The sequence below is a fragment of the Haemaphysalis longicornis genome, unplaced genomic scaffold (genome assembly GCF_048455015.1).
Source record: "Haemaphysalis longicornis isolate Haplotype H1 unplaced genomic scaffold, Haemaphysalis longicornis Haplotype H1 scaffold_2, whole genome shotgun sequence".
In the NCBI taxonomy this organism is placed as follows: domain Eukaryota; kingdom Metazoa; phylum Arthropoda; class Arachnida; order Ixodida; family Ixodidae; genus Haemaphysalis; species Haemaphysalis longicornis.
Genome location: NW_027526295.1, coordinates 277,996,907 through 278,020,711, shown reverse-complemented (window position 1 = coordinate 278,020,711; position 23,805 = coordinate 277,996,907). Strand labels below are relative to the sequence as shown.

Sequence of the window (23,805 nt, the reverse complement as noted above, 5' to 3'; positions counted from 1 at the left end):
GTCATGCAGGGAAAAACACAATGGAGAGCAACGACGCGGAAAATCGTCTCATTCAATGCGTCAAGCCGTTAGAGGACTTTTTACTTGGCCCGAGTGCTACCGTAAAGCAGACCAGCATAACGCAATTCTTTTCTGCTAAGTAAAATTACAGTGCCACAAAACCCAGCCGGTGAACGACTCTTGCATGTTTTTTTTCTTTGAAACCTTCATGAAAAGCAAGATTTGAAGCTACTGTTCAAGAGCTGGTAAATGGTAGCCCCTTTTCTGGAAAGAACTCGATATTTCATGGCAATTTGCGCAACTTTGCTTCTCTCAAAAATCCGCTCATCTCGAAACATTTTCCGGTTTTTGCTACTTCGAGTTAACGAGGTATTACTTTACTTGCAATCACGGTTCTAAGAAGAGCCTTATGCCTAGAACACACAAAGATACGCTGCAACACTACCACCTCTAATGCGCACTCCCCCATCGCTCATTAAAAAGTCGTCCATGGAAGAGGCTCCACCCACCTCTGTCTTCAACCAAACGCATACCTAACCCACACGACACCTTTCTCTACGCCATCCACGCCGCTTCTACTCTGCGGCCTTCCAAACCTGCGCCCAGCCCTGCACACGCTACCACGTGAGCTGGGGGTGCTCCCGCACTCCTTCGTTCACCCCCACACCCTCTCCCAGCCATGAACACTGGAAACAATGCTGGCCAGCTCAGACCCGGCTATCTGCTTCAGCTGGTCAAAGCGCCCGCCAGTCAGCGACCGCCCAGGAACTTCGGACCTGCTAAGATGGGCTAATTATTGGTCCAAATATTTTATTGTTCCTCTCCCTCCGCCTTACCCTTAGTGAGCAGTTACAGCCGTGTTACATGTATGCAGGCACTTAAAACTATATAGCCCTTTGCTTTCGACGTACGCAAGAAAAGAGGCCATGGTGGTCCAGATTATTTCGTTGCCTACTACTAAATATAGTACTACTATTATTGCATATAGCATGTGTACTTCGACGTCTGAAAGAGCACTTTGAATTAAAGTATAAAGAAGGCCAATTCTTTAAGAGGAAAGGGTGCGAGCAGCGCGAGGAGGATGACTAGAAGAAGGGAACAGCCCCTGTTCTCCGGTTGCCTCGAATCTTCAGTTAGAAACTGAGCGCAGTTCCCCTCTATAACTCCCCAACTATAGTTCCCTCCGCTTTGTGCCCTGATTGTTTTTATACGAAAGCATTCTGTTCCCAGTAGCCCAGAGAACAACCATGTAACGCTTTGTATAGGTGCGAAAATGCATAATTTGGGAAGTTAACGCATTTAATGGTTACAATTGTGCAACCTTAGACTGTATTTCGAAGAATATAAAAATGCAGATAATAAAACTTATGAATGAACTGACAAAATCGCAAATGTCTGTCTATTCAACTGCCTTTACACAAATAAGACAAAAATCCAAGAAACAAAGATAAAGAGGAAGAGAGCTCTAAACTTTTACCGCGCTGACTGAACGAAAACGGATCAATTGTGAATTTAGAATATTTAATCGTTGTAGTTGCGTAAATGCAGATTATTTATCGAGAGAACCAAAGGAAGCGCGAAAGACTATGCAAGGATCGAAATGAACTAATTAAATCTCAAAGGTCTACAAAATCTACTACCTTCACGCAGGTTAAACAAAAATGTGAAACCCTGGAAACAAACAAAAACAAAAATAACGTGGAACAAAGCACCAGACGTGTACGTGTTCTACCTGCAAAGAAACCCATTAGCTGAGTTACCATATTTAATGCTTATAATTGTCAAAATGTAGGTCATTGGTGGAAGACAATAAAAAGTCAAAACAAGGGTACAACCAAACTGAACGAAAAGCTTTTCGAAATGCCCGATATAGCCTCAATAAACCGGTAAGTCACTGCCAGCTGTAGGAAATCAGCTGCTGCTCCCGTGCTGCTCTTTTTTAATCAAACGTTCAAAGTGGGCCAACTGCTTAATTGAAAAATAAATTCTGCTGTGATGTCAAACAGGTGATCGAGCCCGTAGTAACGAAAAATGACGAAGCGCACACATTATTGCGCCGTACTGAAACAAGGCATCGGCACCAACATGTCAAGAAATATGTGGATAATTTACGCTTTATGTACACTGACTTAGTCGCTGACTAGGATTCTCCCTTTTTCACATTTCTCCTGTTGCATTTGCGCGTTTATGAATATTAGTATTTAGTTTAGCATCCTTTATAAATGTCAATTTCATTGTAGTACGGGTTTACAATCGATTCTGCCAGTTATTCGGGGTGCTGCTACGCAATTTACTGGAAAAGTGAAAAGCAGCAATACCGCTTTTTGGCATTTCACGTGACTGAAAACTATACGGCATGTTCAACAAGCAGCAGCATACATACCTTCGCGCGTGGAAGCGATGTTGCAGTCTGACGACTCATCTTCCTATTGGTGGCACTGTGCTTCCACAGAGCCCACAGTATACCGGCATGGAATGCTATTAGCAGCACCAGTGGCACCACAAACACCATAAAAAACACAAATCCCATGTAGATTTGGCGATGGTAGAGCGGCGTGCCTCGATCGTAGAAGATGGACGCGCAAAAGCACTTCCCCGGCGCCACCTCAACGATGTGGAACACGTAGATGTTAGGCAGGGAGGGCATGCAGGAGGCGACCCATGTTAGCGCCGCCATCTTCCACGAGTCTGGACTCGGCGCCAGCGGTGTGGCAATGGCGATGTACCGGTCCGCCGCGATGGCCACCAGCATGTAGGTGGACGAGACTAGGGCGAAGGTTTGCAGAAACTTGAAGAATCGACAGAAGGCGTCGCCCGCGATCCACACCCTGCCCATCACCTCCCACACCACCTGTGACGTCATCGTGATGCACGCTACCAGGAGGTCCGCAATGGCCAGGTTCAGGAACAGCACGCGCGCCTTGGACACTCGGCGCCGACGCTGCCTCACGAGCAGGTTGCAGCAGACGATGCTGTTCCCCAGCGTGGAGACGACGATCATGGTGATGATTATGCCGATGCGGACTCGCTTGTGGTAGCGGGGGCCCCACACTTCCTCTGGCACAAGGTAGTCGGTGACGTTATAGACATCGGTGGCGTTGTCCTCTGGTTCCCCGCTGTCCAGTCGGTCTTCGAATGACGCGTTGAAAGCGATTGCTTGAGTCATTCCTATGGAGGTGTCATCACTGGTTCACCTCAAATATCAGATAACAGTCCAGTATATGTGAGTCATGGTCTAAATTCTCCCCTGATACTTGACAAATGTCTGAAATTTTCCCGAGAACCGGGTGTGGCTTCATTTGTCTTATTCACTGCCATTCATTTTGTTCTCAGGGTCGCAGCAGAAGTGGAAATCTGTGTAGTCTTGAGCCTTTTTGCTTGGTTGGAGTCTAAGAAAAAAAGAGAAGGCAAAGGTGGAATAAGCTCTCTAAGCGCATTGCTGCACACGTGGGTGCCGTGTCATGTTTCCAACTGTATTTCAATATATTAACTTATATCAACAGGAAATTGTAAAGAGGTAAGTATTTATATAGAAAACAGCGGTGTCACTTCATGGAAAAACAGGAGCCCTCGAAAAGAAACCGAATTGCAGGGAGGTATGTACCGCGGCACAACTTGAAAACGCTGCCATGCATCTGGGCTGTTACTGACATGCCAAGCGTACAATTTCATTATGTTCTTTCTTATAGGCTGTTTTATCACGGAGTCCACTTGGAATTTGTCCATTGCAAGGTGCCAAAGCCCAAATTACACTTGAGCCAAATAGTGTGCTGGGGACAGTAATGCACCGGGTTAGCTCGGGCCCGTAGTCGGGAGGGGGGGGGGGGGGGAGGGAAGGGGGGGAGGGGGCTAGGGGCCCGGCCACCACTAATCACGAACATTTATGAGGGAGGAATGAAGTTCGACAGCATTGTGTGGGCCTCTCAGGAGGGCTTGGTAAACACGTTAACAATGTCAAAGCTCGGACAATAAGTATGAGTACATCTGTCTATGCCCATGTTCTGCGGCGTTCAATACATGTGAAATCGGTGACTGCGCAATATATCTCCACAGGGAGCATCCCAAAGAAGTAGAGGAGACCGCATCCTGCATTCAGTACCCGATATACCATAAAATATAATGATATATAACAATATAAAATATTAGTCATCGCAAATATAGGCTTAATCTAAGAATGATTGCAAATACAGCAGCCGAACGTTTATTTGGACTCCCAAAATTCTGACGATGAGTTTAGTGCTGGACCATGTTACGTTACTACGGCCCCTTTCCCTTTAGCGTCACTACAGCGTAAAATAAGATATTTTTCTCCATGTTTTGTTGTCACTTGCGTCCTCTCGGTTTGAAAACATCTTCCGTGGCTGGAAAAAAGCTTATTGGGTTACCAAAGGCTAGTTGTTCCAAACTGAACATAGTGGCATTTTGTCTTCATGGCCCCTTTGTGTTTGTGGACTTGTGCATGACGTATGGCACATTATTGACACCTGTATGGACACGTGTTCATGTGGACACATGGACATATGAATGAGGGCGGACGACATCACAGGAGCCGACAGCCCTGCAGCCGATTGCGAAGCCTTGTTTACTGTTAGTGAACCTAGACGGCACCACCATAGCGCGGCAAGCCGTTTTCTGCCTCAGGTTTGTTTTTGACCGTATTTAAACCTGGTTTGTTTTTGTTCACAGAGAAAATAATCGTTTCGTGAAACATAGTGTTCGCTCGATAAATATGGTCATGTAAGACACCGTTGCTTGCGTCAATCGGCCAGTGTCGTCTGAGAGAACCCCGAAGCCCCGAAGTCCTGTGCAGCTAAACCAAGCATAGTGCTCGCAGTACGCATCGGTACTTCTATGTTTACGTGCGCTTTCGTAAGTTCGACTGTTTGTCCCACCATTATTACTGTTTTAAAAAGAATGTGCCCTAAATTTCAGCGTAAATAGCTCGTTCGGCAAGCCTATAAGCTCTGCCCAATTTGCGTTTGCTTTTGCCGGCCTCCGCCAATCGCAGAGCTGGCTGCTATGACATCATAGGTTCTGTTGCAGGAAATGAGCTAGTCCGTCGCATGGCCATTCCATTTTTTCCTAATTATATAGCTTATTTGAGTGACCTTTCCTTTAAAAGTGGCGTCAGCGGGATTCTAACGTCACAACCTTTTGAATGAACCAAACTTGTGTTTTGTCGTCATGGCCTTTTTAAGAGAGGGAGTCACTGAGATGTAGGATCATCTTCCCTGCCAGAAAGCAAGGTCAGAGGCTGTCTTTAGGGTGATTTCTTAAATCTTTTCCTTTGTCTTCAGTTGAGCGGAAACAAATGAAAAAGAAACTGGCAATTAAACCTCTGAAAGGACAGAAGCTCTCGGATGCCAACATTGAGAAACAACTCATTCTAAGTTGCAACGATTTTTGCACTAAATTTGCCGACATTAAGAATGCATCAAGAAAAATTTGGCTGCATATCTGCTCATTCTGCTGCAAATGTCATCGAAAGACAATGGTTAGCCACCTTACCATGGTCTTCTGACGCGCCTGCCATGTAAATGACACTCTCCACTTTCCAGCCCATCTCTCAAGCTCTTCCTCTCCCACGATAAACGTGGTGGTGGTTTGCTCAAATAAATTCAATTTTGCCCCGTTCCACTGCTCGCGCGCCGTCTACTGAAACTATTTGTTACTGTTGCACTTACTGGAATGCCGACACTGGGAAAGGGGGGCGGGGGGCTGCGAGCATTTTGAATTGTTGGGTCGAACCATTTTTTATGGCGTATTTATTTTTTATCGCAAAAATCAAGCAGGCATGAATTTGTTTAGCAAAAAAACATGTAAATATTATTTATGCATTGATGTTTTACTTCAACTATACGTGAAGTTTTCTTTTGCCCAACAACATGGACAAGTATCAACATTGCCACCAGATTCAGAAGTTTGGAAATGTTTTGCCTGTTCAAACGTCTCGTTTAAAAATTCTTTTAACTTTTGTCCAGGCCGCGGAATGGAGGGACAGATAGACAGGCAGATTGGCTGCCCAAAATTTTCACGTTTGAGTAGTTCAAAAAATACTTGCTAAAACGGAAGGGGAAATAAATGCGAAACGATGGTACACAAGAGGAAGGTAATAAACAGTATCCGCGCAGTGTCTCTTTGTTACCTTCTTCTTGTGTACCGTGGTTTTGCGCTGGGTTTACCTTTATTTAAATAAGGCTGTAGTCTCTAAAAGGTTATGCCACAAAACGAGGCGTACACGACGATTGTTGGTGTGGAAATGGGCTTGAATGTGTCACCGCTTAGGTGTTCTTTGTCTAGGGTTTTAACACGTGCAACTTTGATCACCCGCATGCCTTCGTATATTATTAATAAACTGATTTATTGATTGATTGATGGATAGATAGATCGATCGATTGATTGATTGATTGATTGATTGATTGATTGATTGATTGATTGATTGATTGATTGTGAGGTTAAGCGCGCCAGGCTACACAGGCGATGAGGCACGCCGAAGTGGGTTGCTCCGGATTAATTTTGACCACCTGAGGATGTTTAACATGCGCCGAAATCTCGGACACACGGGAGTTCTCGTTTTTCGCCTCCATCAGAAAAGCGGCCGCCGTGACCGGGAATCGAAGCCGCATCCTTGGGCTCAGCAGCACAACGCCATAGCCACTGAGCCACAGCCGCGGGGCCTAAAATTAAAGTGCATCAATTGGTTGGGGATCAATTACTTGAATTCATACAGTAACGGAAACGTAGCGACGCTACTCTTAAAGAAAAGCTTTACTACTTTCGTCCAGCGATTTCGGGGAGGATGAAATGACCTTTTGACTGGAGAACACGCCCCGGCGACACGCCCCTCGAAGCGCATCCCGTGATTCGCCGGGCACGCTGTGGGCGCCCTCAGGCGTCTACAGGGGTCGCCACCACGGCTGCGGCCGAGGCAGCCAACCACCCCCGCAGACTTCCATGCATGCGGCGCTGGGTCGTTCCGGGCAACGTGACTCGTCTAGCGTCCGGCGAAGAGAACGGTGCGTTCACCATGAATCACCGCCGCGTTTGCCCCGGCCTCCTCCTGTGAGCGTTGCACGAAACCGAACGGCCTTCAGACGTGGTCGGCAATGCAGCTAAATCAAAGGTTTAACCAAACAAAACAAAGACTCAAGCAGACTCAGTCAAGCTTTTGCTTTGCATACCTAACGTTACGTCAGCTAAGGATATGGCGCCGGTGAGATCTTGGTGCCGGTGAGATCTTGGTGTAGCGCCAATTGATTTAGAGAGCATTTTACATCTTTTGAACCTTCCTTTAGTTGCCAAAAGAAAAGAAATATATGTTGCTAAAAGGAATTTGCTCCCGTCAGACAGAGAATTGGCATGTCTCCCAAAAGCGCAGCAAAACCTCATAGACTTACATCGAACGTTACCTATACAAGCCAACGGTTCTTTCGCGGCGCGCGGGACAATAAACTCCCAACGCGGGGGGTTCACTCACGGAGCACACTGTAGATGGCGCGGCGAAATTACCCAGCGTTTCCCGCGTGGAGGTGCTTGCTCTCTGGCGGGCGCGTCGGCGGTACGGCTTTGTCGTCTGCTTTAGCAACGGTTGTTTCGGGCCTGTTTTGGCGCAGCTTCGCGTCCATTGCGCACTTCCTTCGCATGGCTTGAATAACTTGTTCGGCAGCACCTCCGGGGTAACCCGGACCCGACGGGATTTAATGGTCGTACGGCAAAGATACGCGAAGTATTTGTTTGCAATGGGGGAAAACAAAATGTAGAGACCACATACAGACAGACACCTGGCCGGTAGAGAAACGCAACCTTTCGCGCACGGCTTGCTACGAACGGGACTCCGTTTCGTAAATTACTTTAAATTCGGTTGTGTTTTTAAGAGGTATTACAAAAGGCGGAAGGAACAACTGGTCCTGACAAATAGCGATTATAAAAATTCTCTCAGCTTTCTCACAATTCTCAAACTTACTAAGCTAACTAGTTTAAAGAAGTGTAAATGAGAATCACTAAGCTCAGATGCCGAATTGTTTCGGTGTCTACACTTGTGTCGCGCGGTGCTGTAGCTCCGAGCTAGCACATCAGGATGGCTAGGTTCCGCTATCTCACCCTACGAAAGACGCTCCTCTCCGTTTTCTTTCTGCTGACGCACGGCCGGGTTACGGCGGCGGCATCCAGCGCTATAGCTCGGTCGTGGCCGACGCTGCTGCTGCGTTCGGGACGCCACCCCGTGAATTCCAAGTAACGGCTGGGAGAATCTCTCTTTTCACTCTTTGTAGAGCCACATGTGTGAATTCAAGTGACGTCACATGGGCAATGGTTGGGGGTGTCGGTTAAAGCTTTGCTTTCCAACCACCTTCACAGCGTGGATTGGAGCCAATTGTTTCACAGTAACTGTAACTGAAACAAGTTACTTTTGGAAACTCTGTAACTGTTAGTGCAACAGAGTTACTTTTTTGGCTCAGGTAACACTGTTAGTTGTTACTGGTAACGTTCCCATGACTGGTTAAAAGAAGAAGAACAAAAGAGCTAACAAGAAAGCAAGATTTAAGTTACCCTTTTAGATTTTCAAACGAACACATTTCCACACCCCACGCGGCTATATGCCATCCACCCCACTATACACAACGCCCATGTGCAAGCACTGAATTGGTCATGGCTAACTGGTTAGAAGAAATTATGTCGAAAAGCAGCTAAACGTGCGACCTTCTTAGAAGTTGTTCTATCGAACTACCTGCTTATTTATGCGGGGAAGCGAGCACCGGCTTCTCTACGCGAATCCGTACTTTCAGGTCAAAGGGGAAAGAAATTTTGGAAATATTTTTTATTGCACAGACTTCTCAGAGAGGGTAGAGATCACAATATGTAAGCAGCATACGGCCATTAGATATTTCTACGATTTGAAGCACACGCAGTAGAGGGCAGAAATCATTTGGAATGGGCGCTTCAAACGCATTTTCTCGCCGAACTTACGTAGCGTACGTATACTTCGCCGTGTTCAAGAGGTATCCCTCCAGAGAATACTAATCATGTTTTTTTCTGCATCTATCCCCTAGTCGCGTCGGCGTGAGCCCCCATGCAAATACAGCGGCGTCTGAACAGCCTCTACGTGAGCAGATTTTAAGAATTCTCGGAGCCACCAGCACGCGTCTTCACTCAACGGAGCTCATGACAGCCGTTTTCGAAAGTGTAATTTCGAGACCACCTTGACATTGAGGCGTGAGTTGGAGAATAAAATGAATGTTCTTTCTTAATGTATAATGCATATTTAACAAGTTTGTGAAGTGCCTCCAGACAAGTGTTACATAGCGCGACCCTTGCCTACGTCATTAAAATGTCTGTTTCGTCTTGTCGAATTCGACGGGCTGCAGTATGCGTTCGTCTGTCTCCCATTCGATGCCAATGATGTGGTTCCCATTGTGTGGGATAGGAACCGGTTTCTTACTTAAACGCGCCTGTAAACACGTTCACGGGAAAGTACAGGATAGAGTGCTGGCTACATTGTTCGTTAGTATTTTATTATACACGCACGGCAGCTGCAACGATGGCCGTGTTTATCCGGGAGAGGACACTGCACGTACGAAATTGTGCGAACTCACTTCCCCTTTCTTCTACTGAACACGCTGTGAATCATTTTACGATAGAAATCCTGCACTGTAATCATAACTCTATTCCCTCGTGACACGCTATACCTCAATCCGTCAAATCTGAGATTTTGATTTTTCTAAATTTTTTCGAGATTTTACAGTAGCATAGCGCACCATGAGAGCCAGAAACCTCAAGTACAGTTAAACCTGGACATAAAGAAGTTGAAAACAATTCGCAATTTTTCGTTGCATGCAGGTTTCGAGTTAAGGCTCTCGTGAATGAGGCAGAAACGAAAGCAAAATGCCAGTTATGAGTGATGGTGCACTCACCCTTAAAAAGATTTATTTCAAGTGAAAAACTGCGTGATTTGCGGCTGCTGCATTCGCACGAATTTAGTCACTACACGGCACACGGAAGGTCACTTACCGCCGTATTCACAAACGCAGCTGAAGTATAACTTTTGCCTTTTGACACTTTTCGGTGGCTCACCCGTTTCAAGGATCAAACTTATGCCGAAAAGGCGCCTTTAGCGAACTTGATTCTCTTTGCCGCAATCAAAATAAATTGTTTAAAGGGTGCTAGCTGGAGTACTGTTCCTGGCGGCAACATTCTGCGTTATCGACGGTGGAGACGGCATTTAAAATTGCAAGCTTGTATTGAAAAAACAACTCATCTCGTTATCTGGCAGCAGAACTCATCCTCGATGAACCGACGTGACTACACGCGGAGAGTCAGGCCTAGCACCTTACCGACACCGCACTCACACTAGAAGCGCGCGTTAGTTTGCGGTGCGGGCGAAGTTCGCTAGATCAGTGCATTTAACCCGCCGATTTTTCAGAAAAAGTGCAAAAAAATGGCTCATCAGCGTAGCGAATTTGTTACGTAAAGGTTAACCGTCGCAACGCTCTCGCACCAGAGTTGTCGCAAACGGGGTCCGGGCAGTTTATCGAAATCGAACGTCGTTTTCGCGAAGCCGTTTTATCGAACGGCGTTTTATCGACCGACGTTTTATCGAAGTCACGTTATCAGAAATATTTTTTTCAACCTTTCCATCTAAGAAAATTTGCAGTACATTTCTTTTAGTTTCCTCTACGCTATGTAATTAAAAACCTTGTCTCCACAACCGTTATTTATTATTTACAAATTTGTAGTATTTATAGTAGCCGCCTTTTATTTCCTGTGTGCGCTTCATGTTTTTGCGATGCGCAAAGTTTTTCTCCACACATTTTTTGCTCTGGTCATTGCTCCGGCGGAACTGCTATAACGAATCTCCTTCTCCCTCTGGCCCCCAATCTTATCCGCAGCATACCACGTCATTGTGGCGTAAAGGCTAGAACGCCGTGATTTGCTTCTTAGTTTTTAATACTCTGCTTTTGCATTAGCACATAATCATTTTGCCGCGTCTGTATGTGTAAGCCAGGTACTTCTGCCCGCGTGTACTTATACCGCCGTGGTGGCGCAGTGGCTAAAGCACTGTTAGTGGCTTTACGCTGTGCTTCTGAGGCATAGGTCGCGGGTTGGATCCCTGCCGCGGTGACCGGTTTTCAGACAAAAACAAAAAGCGTTAACCCGAGGGTGTCGAAATTTCGGCGCACGTGAAATGTCCCCAGGTGGTCAAAATTAATACGGAGTCTGAGCTACGGCGCGCTTCATAGCTCATCTGTAGCTTCGTCGCTTTAAACCCCAAAATCAATCAAATCAGAGCTTGTCCGTCCAAAGTCAAAAATCCAATTGGACAGCCAGTCAAAGCTTCCCGCCGATTTCGACATTTCTATGGTATCGGCCAGGTGTTTATTTCTACTGGGGTGCCAATTCTTGTCCTACTGTTCTCAACGACTTACGTAGAACTAAAGATTAAAAAAAAGTGAGTTACAATATTGCTCCCCATACGGCCGGTTGGTTTGTCTCCATCTTTTTCCCCCTCTTTGCACCTTAGCAGGTCACGGTTTTCAGGCAACAAGCTTCCAGGTTGTGGGGTGAATCACCAATTAATGATGACTTTGGTGCTGGAAGAGCGAACTAGGATGAGATGTACCGCACAATAGCGCCGGCTGAGTAATCAGTTTTGCCAAAGGGCTTGTTTTGGCCACGCAGTAGTCGGCTCGGGTTATTCGGGCAGAGTTCCCGGGACGGCGGCTATCGAAGCCAATGAGTCCGTGACGCCTCCCACCTCCTCTTTCGGGGCCTCACTTTCACCGTCGAATCCCCTCCACCCCGCCCGGGTCAATTATTTATCACTAATCTTTTCAAAGTTCTCGACGCGATATTTCTCCAAGGTGAAAAAAATACGACCACATGGTCACAGTAGGAATTGCGGGCAGACCGCGTGACTAGGAAAATGGTGGAAGGAGAAAACTACGGATCACGTAATGATGAACATTGACGCAAGGTGTATATTTGAAATACTAATCGAAATACCCCGAACACTTAAGGAATATTGCGCACGGGTTCAGGGTTGCTCGCCTAGTGGGTAACAGTGTTGTAATCCAAAAACTAGGAATATGCATGCTTGGAAGGTATCAATTAACGCGCCAAAAATTAATAAAAGTCTTATAAAAATAAAGGTGCTCGAAAACAAGGGAAAGGCGGGAAAGACGCGTTAACATACATATGCCGGTTCTTGCACATAATGCACGACCGCGACAATGTCGAATGAAACAAGCTGGAGATTAGGTTAACGCAACGGCAGTTATATAATATAAACACTGAAAATGACAGTGAACGCAACAAAAGCACACTTTCGATAAAACGGACGTGACGGACGTAGGTCAAACGGACGTAGGTTGCTCGATAAACTGGCATAGATAAAACGGGCATTTTTTCGATAAAACGGCGTTCGATAAAACAGTGTTCGATAGATGGAAACCGTCGCAAACACGTGGGTTTGAATGGGCCTGCCAATAGAGAATTGAAAAAGTTCGTTAAATGCAAGAATTCGTTACATAGAAGTTTGTAACATAAAGGTTTAACTGTAATATCAAAAGTGGGAGGCGCAGATATGAGTAATAGGACCCTGACGGCCACACCTCTCGGAGCAATGTTCTAAAACTAAAAATATGAAAAAAGAAGGAAATGAGAAAAACTGGAGAAGAAAGGGTGGATAAAAAATTACAGCTAAGTGAAGAAAAAGGTGCAGACATCAGACATTTAAAAAAAACGGAAGGTAAAGGTTTCAAATCTCCGAAACCTTCCTTGTCCAACCTCAGATGTCGGCTGTCAAGCTCCGAGAAGCCAGATCTGGCAATGTTGCAGCACTATACATCGGGTTTTTATACATGAGCCGACCTAAGGTCAATCTCTATTGTTCTCTAGAATATCCAATTCCTGCAAAGTAGTCTCCTCTGTTCCGTTTAGACAGGTCCGTTTTCAAGGTAGAATCGACATCGTGTCGGACGTCGAGCGGAGAAACATTTCCCTCTTTGCGCTATTTGTCTTGTTTTTGCGCTATTCACACATTTCTTTTTGTGACGACGAATGGATAAAATGGGAGTCCGTCCCGCACGTGGTTGTGGAGGACAGCTTTCAATCTCCATGCAAATGCTCGTGATGGGATTGAAGTGGTGCGAAACGTGCTCTATTTCCTTCCGGAAGGAGGATTCGGGCAGACGCCGGACAGTTCGTGTAGGTTACTTCCGTTGGTTCCTGTCAGTTTGCATTCGCCTACAAAAACATTCCGCAGAGTTCAGCGGTGGCAAACCATGCAGTAATAACGACATTTTTAATTCCTGACAAAACTGGACAATTATACGCGTCCCAGTGAGCTGCGCTATGTTGTTCTGTTTACAGGTTCTGCTTTCTAGACGCAGCGATTACACTTGGCTTGATAAAGAAAAGAGTGTTTGCGTTGGCAGCTGCTGCTCCTGTCTGAGAGCTGCCGTCCTGCAGAAACGACTCGCGCCAGGTATAGTTCTTCGCAGGTACGCCTTAATGACTACGCGACTAATCGCCAAGACATATGCCTGTCACTGGGAAGTCAGTCGAGACCCCAAATCTTGAAGCCCAATGGTGGGCGCTTGGGGACACGGGAAGTTCCTGCTTTCATGACTGTATCTGAAAGTTGCGCCGCGGGCGTGTTCCCAAGAGACGCTGTTGGCAGACGACTGTCGCTTTTCCGATAGTTTCTCACCTGAGGCATGTTCATTCATGAGTGGCTTCTCTCTCTCTGCTTATTACACATAGCTGTTTCCTGCACTACGCGCTAAAGAAAAAATTGAAAATATTAATCACCAGGCCAGGTGTTTCTGATAGTTGTGGCAATATCCGCCTCGACTTGTGTGGTTTACAAAATGAGCAAACGATAAACAATGAAACGCATCTGTCCTTAAATCGCCACCCGATGCAACTTGCAAACTGCTCTCACCATTAATTGTGGGGATTTATTTTAGGCGAGGGAGAACACCAAAGATCTGCTCCGCTATGGGGGACACACCCGCTTCATACTCGCCGTCTAGAGTAACGATGCTTATTGACATTTCCGTCGTTGCATGAGGGAAAACCGATTAAAATTGCTAACTATAGACGTGTCGCACCCGAAGTAAATATGTGCTAACAATAAAATGGTATGAGGTCCCTCCAAGGGTTGCTGCCATGGTGAGGTAACATAATGATATGATATTGTAGCGCCCCTTCACCGTCGCTCTTAGCCGGCGCCTTGGCGCCGCCTATGAAAGACGAGGAGAATAAAGAAACGAGCTGCGCGTGCTTGGTGGTCAGCACGGCACGGGCAGTTCCATTCTGATGCTCTTTCTCTTGCTCTTGCACTGGTGCTCTTTCTCTTGCGATGCGCTGCGACCCCGCGGTTCCCGACAGTGGTGACTTCGAACTAAGACATGACCGACCCCAGCAACCTTGCGTCCTCAGGCCCTCTCTTGCCTGACGCTTCCTCGCAGCCGCCGGACGTCGCAGTCATACAGCTCCGTCTGCCTACCTTCTGGCGCAAGAACCCGCAGGTTTGGTTCGCCCAGGTCGAAGCCGTCTTCGATCTGCACCGCGTCATCGCAGAGATTACTCGGTTTCGCCACTTGCTTTGCAACCTGCCTCCTGAGGTGGCTAATGAAGTGGCAGACGTCATAGTTGCCCCTGTGGGCGATGCTCCGTACGAGCGGATCAAGCAGAGTATTCTGGACCGAACCACGGCGCCCGAGCGCACGCGCCTCCGGTACCTGCTCAGCCACGAAGAGCTTGGTGATCGGCCCTCCTCCAAGCTGCTCAACACCATGCGACAGCTTGTGGGCGCGAGCAACGTGGACTTGAACGGTACGCTTTTAAAGAAGCTCTTTCTGCAGCGCTTACCACTGTCCATTTGCATCGTTTTAGCTGCTGCAGGGGACTTGACCCTGGACCGCGCCGCCGAGCTTGCTGATAGAGTTCACGACGAGACTTCTCCCTCAGTCGCCACCCTCGCTTCGACAACGGAGCCATCAGCCGTGTGCCGCTTACAGGCTCGGATCGATCAACTCGCCACTTCCATTGAAGCGCTTCGGACGTCCTATGATAGCCAATGCGGCTCCTCCCCATGTCCTAACCATCGTTCGTCTTCCCCGGGAAGTTCTGGCCCCCGCAGCCCTCGAAGATCGTCTATCTGCTGGTACCGTCGCACTTTCCGGCACCGCACCCGTCACTGAACTTCCCCATACAGCTGGTCGGGAAACGCGACGCGAGATCACTGATGGCGGCAGGTGACCTCGCCTTACAATCTGGCCGCCTTTTCCTGGTCATGGATCGCATTTCTGGTTTGCACTTTCTGGTAGACACAGGTTATGAGGTCAGTGTATTACCGGCCACCAAGAATGAGCGTACTTCTAAATCACCTGGACCTACGCTGCGTGCAGCGAACTCTACCTCTATGGCCACGCATGGTCTGCGGTCCCTTACCCTCGACGTTGGTTTGCGGCGCGCATTCCGGTGGGTCTTCGTAGTAGCCGACGTCAGTCAGCCCATCCTCGGCTCCGATTTCCTGAGCCATTTTGACCTAGACGCCAGCATGCGTCACCATCGCCTGATTGACAGCAAGACGCGCCTTTCCATCCTTGGCGTACTGTCTACTGTCGCTCCAACTGGCATCCGCACGCTGCTTCCCTTATGCCCGTACGCAAGAATCCTCAGAGACTTCCCTGAGGTTACGAGACCTTGCAACTTAAAGCAGCCGCCCAAGCACCCCTATCCGCTACCCCCCCATCCAGGATTTCACAAGCCACTTGGAAGGGTGGAATCTTTAGCAAAGTGGACCTAGTCAAGGCGTATCACCAAATCCCCGTCGAGCGTGCCGATATCCCGAAGACGGCCATCACTACATCCTTCGGCTTGTTTGAGTATGTGCGCATGCCATTTGGGCTACGCAACGCAGCTCAAATATTTCAAAGGTTCAATGCCGAGGTGACGCGCGGCCTTCCGACTGTATTTGCGTACATTGACGACATCCTCGTCGCGAGTCCGACTCCACAAGAACACGACCGTCACCTCCAAACTCTTTCAACGCCTTCAAAAATGTGGCCTCGTTGTCAACGCCCAGAAATGCGTCTTCGGGACTTCCGAGCTCGAGTTCCTAGGCCATCACATCTCGGCACTGGGAATTCGCCCTTTATCCTCTCACGTTCAAGCCGTGAAGGACTTCCCAGAACCTACCAGCCTCAGCCAGCTTCGTGAGTTCCTGGGCCTGGTGAATTTCTCGCGACGCTTTATACCCTACTGCGCCGAGCTTCTGCATCCACTGACTGAGCTTCTTCGCACAACCAAGAGCTCCTCATCCACAATTTCCTGGTCTCCCGAAGTTCAAGGCGCTTTCAACGTTGCTAAACAAGCCGTCACCGATTCGGTGCTTCTCATCCACCAGAGAACCGACGTCCCCACTCGCATCATGGTGGATGCTTCCAGCGTTGCAATCGGCGCTGTTCTCCAGCAGAGAATCGACTGCGAGTGGCACCCGCTGGGTTTTTCTCTCGGAAGCTCCAACCTACCGAGACGCGCTATAGCGTTTTCGTCGTGAGCTGCTCGCCATTTACGCCACCATCCAGCCCTTCCGGTACTGTTTTCGAGTGCCAGTCCTTTCACGTTCTCACGAACCATAAGCCTCTGGCGTACGTTTTCCGTACGAACTCCTCCAAGTACGTCGCAGGGGAACTCCGCCAGCTCGCCTATATTTCGGAATTCACGACGGACATTCGGCACATCAAAGGTACCGACAACGAGGCTGCTGACGCGCTTTCACGCATTACCTCCATCGGCAGTGCTGCATCTGCTGTGGACTGGGAACGCCTTGCTCAGGCGCAGATTGAAGACCCTGAGCTGCAAGCACTGCGGGACCACCCGGGATCCTTCCGTCTACAACTTGTGCCTCATTCGTTCGTGCCTGGCTGACAGTTGTGTGACATGTCAGCGGTGGCGCCTCGACCCTTCGTTCCGGCTGCCTTTCGTCGTGCTGTTTTTCACTCACTCCACGACATATGCCACCCCAGCATCCGAGCCACTCAGCGCCTCGTTACACAGTGGTACGTCTGGCCGAGTATCAACACTGATGTCCGCCAGTGGGCCCGTTCGTGCCTCACGTGTCAGACAGCCAAGGTGACCCGCCACACGAAGACTCCCACGCAGCCTTTTTTGCCACCTAGCTGTGGCTTTGACCACGTGCATCTTGATTTGGTAGGACCATTTCGGTACATTCTGGTAGGACCATTTCGGTACATTTGGTCGGACTGTCGGTACATTCTCACAATGATTGACCGCTTCACCCGGTGGTCAGAAGCCGTACCAATTCCGGATATTACGGCAGAAACGGTCGCAAAGGCCTTCGTTTCGGCATGGGTTTGCCGTTTCGGCTGCCCCGGCATTGTTACCACAGATCGAGGCAGGCAGTTTGAATGTACTCTGTTCACTTCCCTCAGCCGCCTGCTTGGCACTAACCACTGCCGCACTACGGCATTCCATCCCTGTACCAACGGCATCGTTGAGCGAATCCATCGCCAGCTAAAAAGTGCTCTCACTGCGTGCCTGGATCGAGAGCACTAAGTCGATCCCCTTCCTGTAGGGCTGCTTGGCCTGCGTGCCGTCCTTCGTCGCAACCTCGGCTGTTCAACTGCTGAACTTGTCTACGGCGCACCACTGCGGCTTCCTGATGACTTGTTCGTCCCTTCGGCCTCCTCGCCCCCGCCGCTTGAGTGACTCCAATGCCTACAGGACTGCATGCAGCATCTGCGACCGGTCCCGCCTCGGTCTTCTGACCACCGCATCTTTGTGCATCCAGACCTTGCGTCTTCGACACACGTTTTCCTCAGGTGAGACGCTGTAAAGGCGCCTCTTACTCATTCCTACGATGGGCCGTACCGTGTCCTTAACAAGACGGAGAAGTCTGCCACCATCCTGCTGAATGGCCGCGAAGAAGTCATCTCGTTGGACCGCCTCAAAACGGCCTACCTCGAGACGCCACCCAACGAACTCCGCTCAAACATCGCAGGCCTAAACACCCAACTACTCGCCACCAACACCAACGCCTATCTGCCTCGCCGTCGCGTTAAGTTCGACATTCCGCCTGGGCGGGGGGCCCTGTAGCGCCCCTTCGCCGGCGCTCTTAGCCAGCGCCTTGGCGCCGTCTATGAATGACGAGGAGAATAAAGAAACGAGCTACGCGTGCTTGGTGGTCAGCACGGCACGGGCAGTTCGATTATGAAAGCCTGCCACGCTGGTACTCTTTCTCTTGCGCGGCGCTGCGACCCCGCGGTTCCCGACAATATGATATCATTGTATGACATGATATGATTCATGCGATCGAGTTTGTTTATAGGGCGTGCAGCGTAGGCAGCGTAATTGTTGAACGAATCGAATGAGGAGGCACGGGCATGTTGACAAAGATTAGCAAAGTACCTGTCTGTCTGTCTGTCTGTCTGTCTGTCTGTGCGTCTGTCAGTCTGTCTGTGTGTCTGTCAGTCGGTCAATCAATCAATATGCCGATCAATCAACTAATCTGTCAATATATCAATCAATTAATTAAATTACTCCTCCCAGCTACAGTGAAAGAATGCTTGAACATGAAGTACACATAAATGCTCGCTTGAAACTACCAATGTTGAATTGCAATATCGCCGCGCTCTGCAGTGGATTCTGGTCCCTCGAAGGGCTGATGCATTGCCAAACATTACAGGATAGAACATCGAATCTATCGACAAGCACATCCGCAATGGACCTTTTTCAATAACGTAGCCCCCTCGAGACGGCCGCCCAAACCGCACTTGGGGGATTACGAAAGAACACGCCCTCTTTTTTTTCTGCCTGCCCTACGCAGTTGAGGAAGCTGTCCCAGACGCCACGCATGGTTTTGGTGGCAGAGAAATTCTTCGATGGCCGCCGTAGCGCCTTCGTTTTGGCCGTTTTGGAGTGTTTTAAGCGAAGTGAGGTGGCAAACCGACCTAGAGGTCTGCCAGCCATCGCCGCTTGGGAGTTGGAGCGGCATTACGACCCCACGCAAGCTGGTTCGTCATGCGAATGTCAGATGCGGCGTGGGTGGAACTTTATCAAGAATCTCAAGAACTTTCTCAAGAACTTTCTCAGGCCACAGCCGCAGTAAGAGAGGTTCACGCAGTTTACCGCAGCACAAAAGTGGGGCATCCCGCAGCAGGTGCCCCTTCGGAAACCTGCGCACGTGCTTTGTGTCTCGACACCAACAGTGACAGTACACCATAAAGTACGCGAACAACGTTAAAGTGAGTGCGGTAAAGCTAAAAAGGATGAAAATGGTGAAAAAGACAGAGATAGCAGAGCTCAGAAAACGAAGCAGCGCTTGGCTGGCTCAAGCGCTCGCAACTGGCTAATCCAGCATGGCGTCGGTTTATAGGCATTTCGCCACCCAATTATGGCGAATCGGGCGCAGGGAGCGAGTGTAGCGGACTCTCAGAGCGCTACTGGAAAAAGGTCCATTAACAATAAAAAAAAGCGAGGCTCTACACTTCGTTAACTTCAAACCAACATGTCCCCACGCCCAGTCCGACTCCGAATGCAGTTCCCTAATCAGCATTCGCCTTAATGCAAGTCATGTACACACTCAGTCACCCTGTGCAACATAGTGTGCAGATGTAGCCAGAACCCGCACTTGCCACCCCCTTTCCCTAACTCAAACCTCGAGCATGGAAATGATGGATAAATGTTGCCCTTCATCTCAGTCTCTCCGAAGCTGCATTCGGTACGCACTCGCTACCGCCGGAGCGTATTGCCTAAACGAGAGCTAAATGAACTATAGTTCATATCACAAGCTAGCTGCAGCACTGTGGAGGCTACATTGTTATCAATAGTGCTCCCACTGAGGGCGCCTAATCCGCCGTGAAGGGGATTCTGAAAGGACACTCCCTTCTCCCCTCTCGGCAAGTGGCACCGCACGGCCCCGGCGCCTTTTGTCGCTTCCTTCGCGGTGAGTTAGGCGCCCTGAGGGGGACAACAATGTAGCCTCCACAGTGCTGCAGCTAGCTTCTGATATGAACTATAGAACTCTTCTAGTTCACAATACATGAGCCTAACAGCACGTTTTCGGCACCTCTTGCTTCATGCACTTTCAAAAGCACCCGCTTCCCTACACGCGCCATCTGGATTCCGCGAACGAGCCCACTCGGCACCAAAGAACTCGTCATAGGTCATCTCGTCCCACCAGCCTTTTGGTATCATGCCACCTCGAGATGGGAACTCTCGGGAAAGTTGCCGTATCGTCGCATGGACTTCGCTGCACCACGGCGGCTTGAACAAAGGCCTTGAAGCGTTGACCGGAAATTGGCGTTGAAAGCTGGTCTGAGGCGGGTTTCGAGAGAGGTAAACCCGTTGCAGATGTTTAAATGGACGTGGGGGTGGTCTCTGCGACCTGCGTGCGTGTTGCGTGTTTAACGCCCTGAAGGGCGGGTTCTTTTCTTTTGGAGAAGAGGGGAAGGTGGAGGGGTCAGCGCGACCTGCACTTGTTTCAAGCGCTGATCGTACAGGGGCTTTAAGGTTGGGTGCTTAGATGGTATCGACAATGGTACTTTAGTTAGAGCTGCAGTTGACGAGGCTGATGGCGAGGTCTATGTCACCACGTGATGGTGTGACCTGGGCATGTGTTAACCCTTTAAACGCAGCTGCCGCGCTGTAAGCCTTCAAGTGCCTGAAGGGTGAGCAAGGGCTGCAGGAACTTGTTAGACCCAGTTAGACGTCGGACAGAAGCTTCCTTCTCCCCCCACCCCCGCCTCGCACTCATATACCAAGATGTCAACAATCGCACCGCAAGAATCTTGGATCATCACGACAGCCGAGCCCCAGTCAATACGCTTCGGAATATTACCCGGAACATGCGCTTCTAAACTGGTGTAGTGAAGAACGACAGAACCCAGCCTTGAAAACGCGTACACATGGAGAGAGCGGGGCAGGACGACAATAGTACAAATAGTACAGCACTACAAAGCTTGCACAATAAACAACCTTTTCCATTTCATGCACAACTTGTTTACTGCATCATTTATCGCATTTAGTTTGCTTGTTCTGCGTGTCTTGTAATATAAATTTGAATCCACTTATCATTTTTATATAATTAATGAGGTGTGACGGTTTATTAACCTAACTTCCTGCGCTAAAAACTGACGCACACTCACCTTTTCTATAAAGACTATGCATATGAGGCGGAAACATAGCTTTGACGCTCCAAAATAACTTCCTAATACTAGTTTTTTGTGTGACGAATATTCCAGTAACAGGAGAATTACTCGTACGAAATGCCCTATGACAAGTTGACATTCCTGACACTTTAGCTGTGACAAGTTGGCCTATGACGAGGGGCCTTGTGACGAGTGGTCCCCGACTAGTAGATTCCAGGTTTCTAGGATGCCCAACGCCACCTTTGGCCAAGGTTTCTTCGACGCAGAAAGCCCCCCCCCCCTACTCCCCCCCCCCCCGAAAAATAAAAAAAAACAGCGAAAAACATGTTCACACGGCGTGTCCGTCGGGTCGACGTCGGAGCCGCCTTCCTCGCAGCTTTCTTCCAAGCTTAAGCTGCTTGAGTCCGACTCCCTTTCGCCAAAAAGCAAGAGCGCGAGCGCGACACGGCGTCCGGCATCTATTTCCGCTTTGTGGACCCGGAGCGGGCGCCACGGATAGTTCACTGTGCCAAGGCGGTTCGAAATGTAGAGTAGACCGGAAGCAAACGGCGACACCGTCACGCGAGAGGAAGAAACGGCTCGTGAGTTCCGGTCGAATCAACCCACTTTTGGAGGCAACTTCTCTAGCTCCTCGGAGCGACCTTCGCTGAGACGGCGCTCTCAATGTGGCATTAGGGCGTGTTTGCTATAAACGGGTCGAAAATGCCTCAGTATCCGCTCCAAACCTAGTTATCAAGAGCGAAAGCGAAGACGGTGCACGCAATGTTTCGTGAAAGTTTGTCTTTGCTTGCAATTTCGCAGCCAGCCGTCCAGCTACATCTACGGAATTGTTGGGTTCAGCCTTTCGATTGCGCTGAAGCTCACGCTCAGATGGCACAGCCGGCGCCGAGAGTCTCCGAGTGAAAGAAGCGATAAGGAAGACGCCGCTTGCGCACCGGCGGCTGAAGGTCACTGCAACGCGATGAATGTCTTGAGAGATGTGGCGTAGTAGAACTTTAGCTCTAAAAGATTGTTCTGAAAGTGCTCCTTATCTTCTGTTAGAATTCAACATTAAACTGCTCTCCTGACCATTATGTATAATTCAATACCATTTAGCACAACTTTGTGTTTTGCGCTGCTGGTAATATTTTCGAGTTTCGCTGCGGGCAATGTACGGTCTACTGGAGTGGACGGCCACTTTTCGCTACTGCCCAGGTTGCGATCACCGGCGATGTAAATGCGTGCTGCAGACTTGATACCGGTACGGTATACGTACTGATGCGTAGAGCCGCCTGGCTCATTGGTGACCGTTGCGTCATTGGGGAAGAGCAGCGCGGACGGGCTTGTTGACGTGTCACTGCCGCTGGACGCCGAGTGGCGGCCGCAGCCAGTGCCGCACTCCCCGATGCCCACGTGGCTCTGCGCATGCCCAAGAGAAATGGACCACTTAACCCAGTCGTAAGCTCACGCCAATACCCGTCGCGGGGTGCCTGCTATTTGGTGGGCAAGGGCAGCACTCTGCGAGTACTGTTGGGACGCGCAGAAAACATGAAGTCCCGGAGGCTACCGTTGGCCAATGAGGGTATACGTTCAACGTGTCACAGCCAATGGGAGGTTGAGAAACTGTTTAGTTCCTGTAGACTCCGTACACCGGCTTTTGATGCGTAGCATTCTTTGCCGAGTACTGACACAGCCCGGACCGTGCAACACGTCCTGCTTTTTCGCAAAATGCCGATTTGGCTGGTGTAACTTTTTTAATTGTTATAATAGCGTAAATGGAGATAATTGGTCAGCCACAATTTTTGAAAACAAATAAATAGGAAAATAGAAAAAATACAATAAAAAAATACCATCTGACAGTTATAAAAAATGCATCTTATATATCTCCCATCAACCAAAATAAAAACTAAAAAAAGTTCGCAGGAGAACTTCCAAAATACCAATTAAAAATAGCGAAAATGGCGAGCCGTGTAATGCCCTGCATTTCCAGAAAATCGCTTATTTGGCGAAAGTAACACCTTTAATCGTTATAATAGCGTAAGTGGAATTGGTGGAACATAATTTTGAAAAACCAATAATTCATAAAACAATAAAAATCAGAATGTGAACGAAAATGATCTGGCATGGCAAAATCGAAAATATGCCGGTTATACATCTTCCCAAAATTACCGAAGAGGGAACAAAAAAGACCGTAAAACAACATAGGAAATACGAATAAAAATACATCGTCAGCGGACTAACTCTGCAGTACGCCTTGCATCTCCGAAAAGAAATTGGTGAACTAAACACACTTCCTCGGTATAATGGTATAAATTTAGAGTCTTAGGAAAAAGAAGCAAAAGAAAACTTAAAAGAACAAAAAATTCCTAGGTATTTTGCTATTCATAGCCATACTTGGTTTTAAAGAACACATTCTGGACAAGCGGCATAAGAATGCTATGGATTCGTAGACAATTGTCTGAATTTCTGGAGATTTCTTCATCAATGGGCCATTTAATGCTTTTGCATTGAAGCCACACCAACTTTTATGGGCAGCATCCAAGCTCGCAGTTAGGCAATGTGTTCCAGCGCAGATGCAGATTGTACAAACTGCATCTTTCACAAATGAGCACCTGGTGCACGATTATGATGAAAGAATTATTCTTTCGAT

The 23,805-nt window shown here is 48.5% G+C and overlaps 1 protein-coding gene across 1 annotated transcript in view; it reads right to left on the bottom strand.

The window, feature by feature from the left end:
- Positions 1–22,567, bottom strand: part of LOC144170745 (gonadotropin-releasing hormone receptor-like) — a 31,890-nt gene extending 9,323 nt beyond the window's left edge. The window contains exons 1-2 of the mRNA XM_077700725.1: positions 22,432–22,567; positions 2,384–3,389 (exon numbers count right to left, since the gene is read on the bottom strand). Coding sequence (XP_077556851.1) covers positions 2,384–3,166 — 783 coding nt within the window. The 5' untranslated portion in view covers positions 3,167–3,389; positions 22,432–22,567. The remainder of the gene's footprint in view (positions 1–2,383; positions 3,390–22,431) is intronic.
- Positions 22,568–23,805: the final 1,238 nt, after the last annotated feature.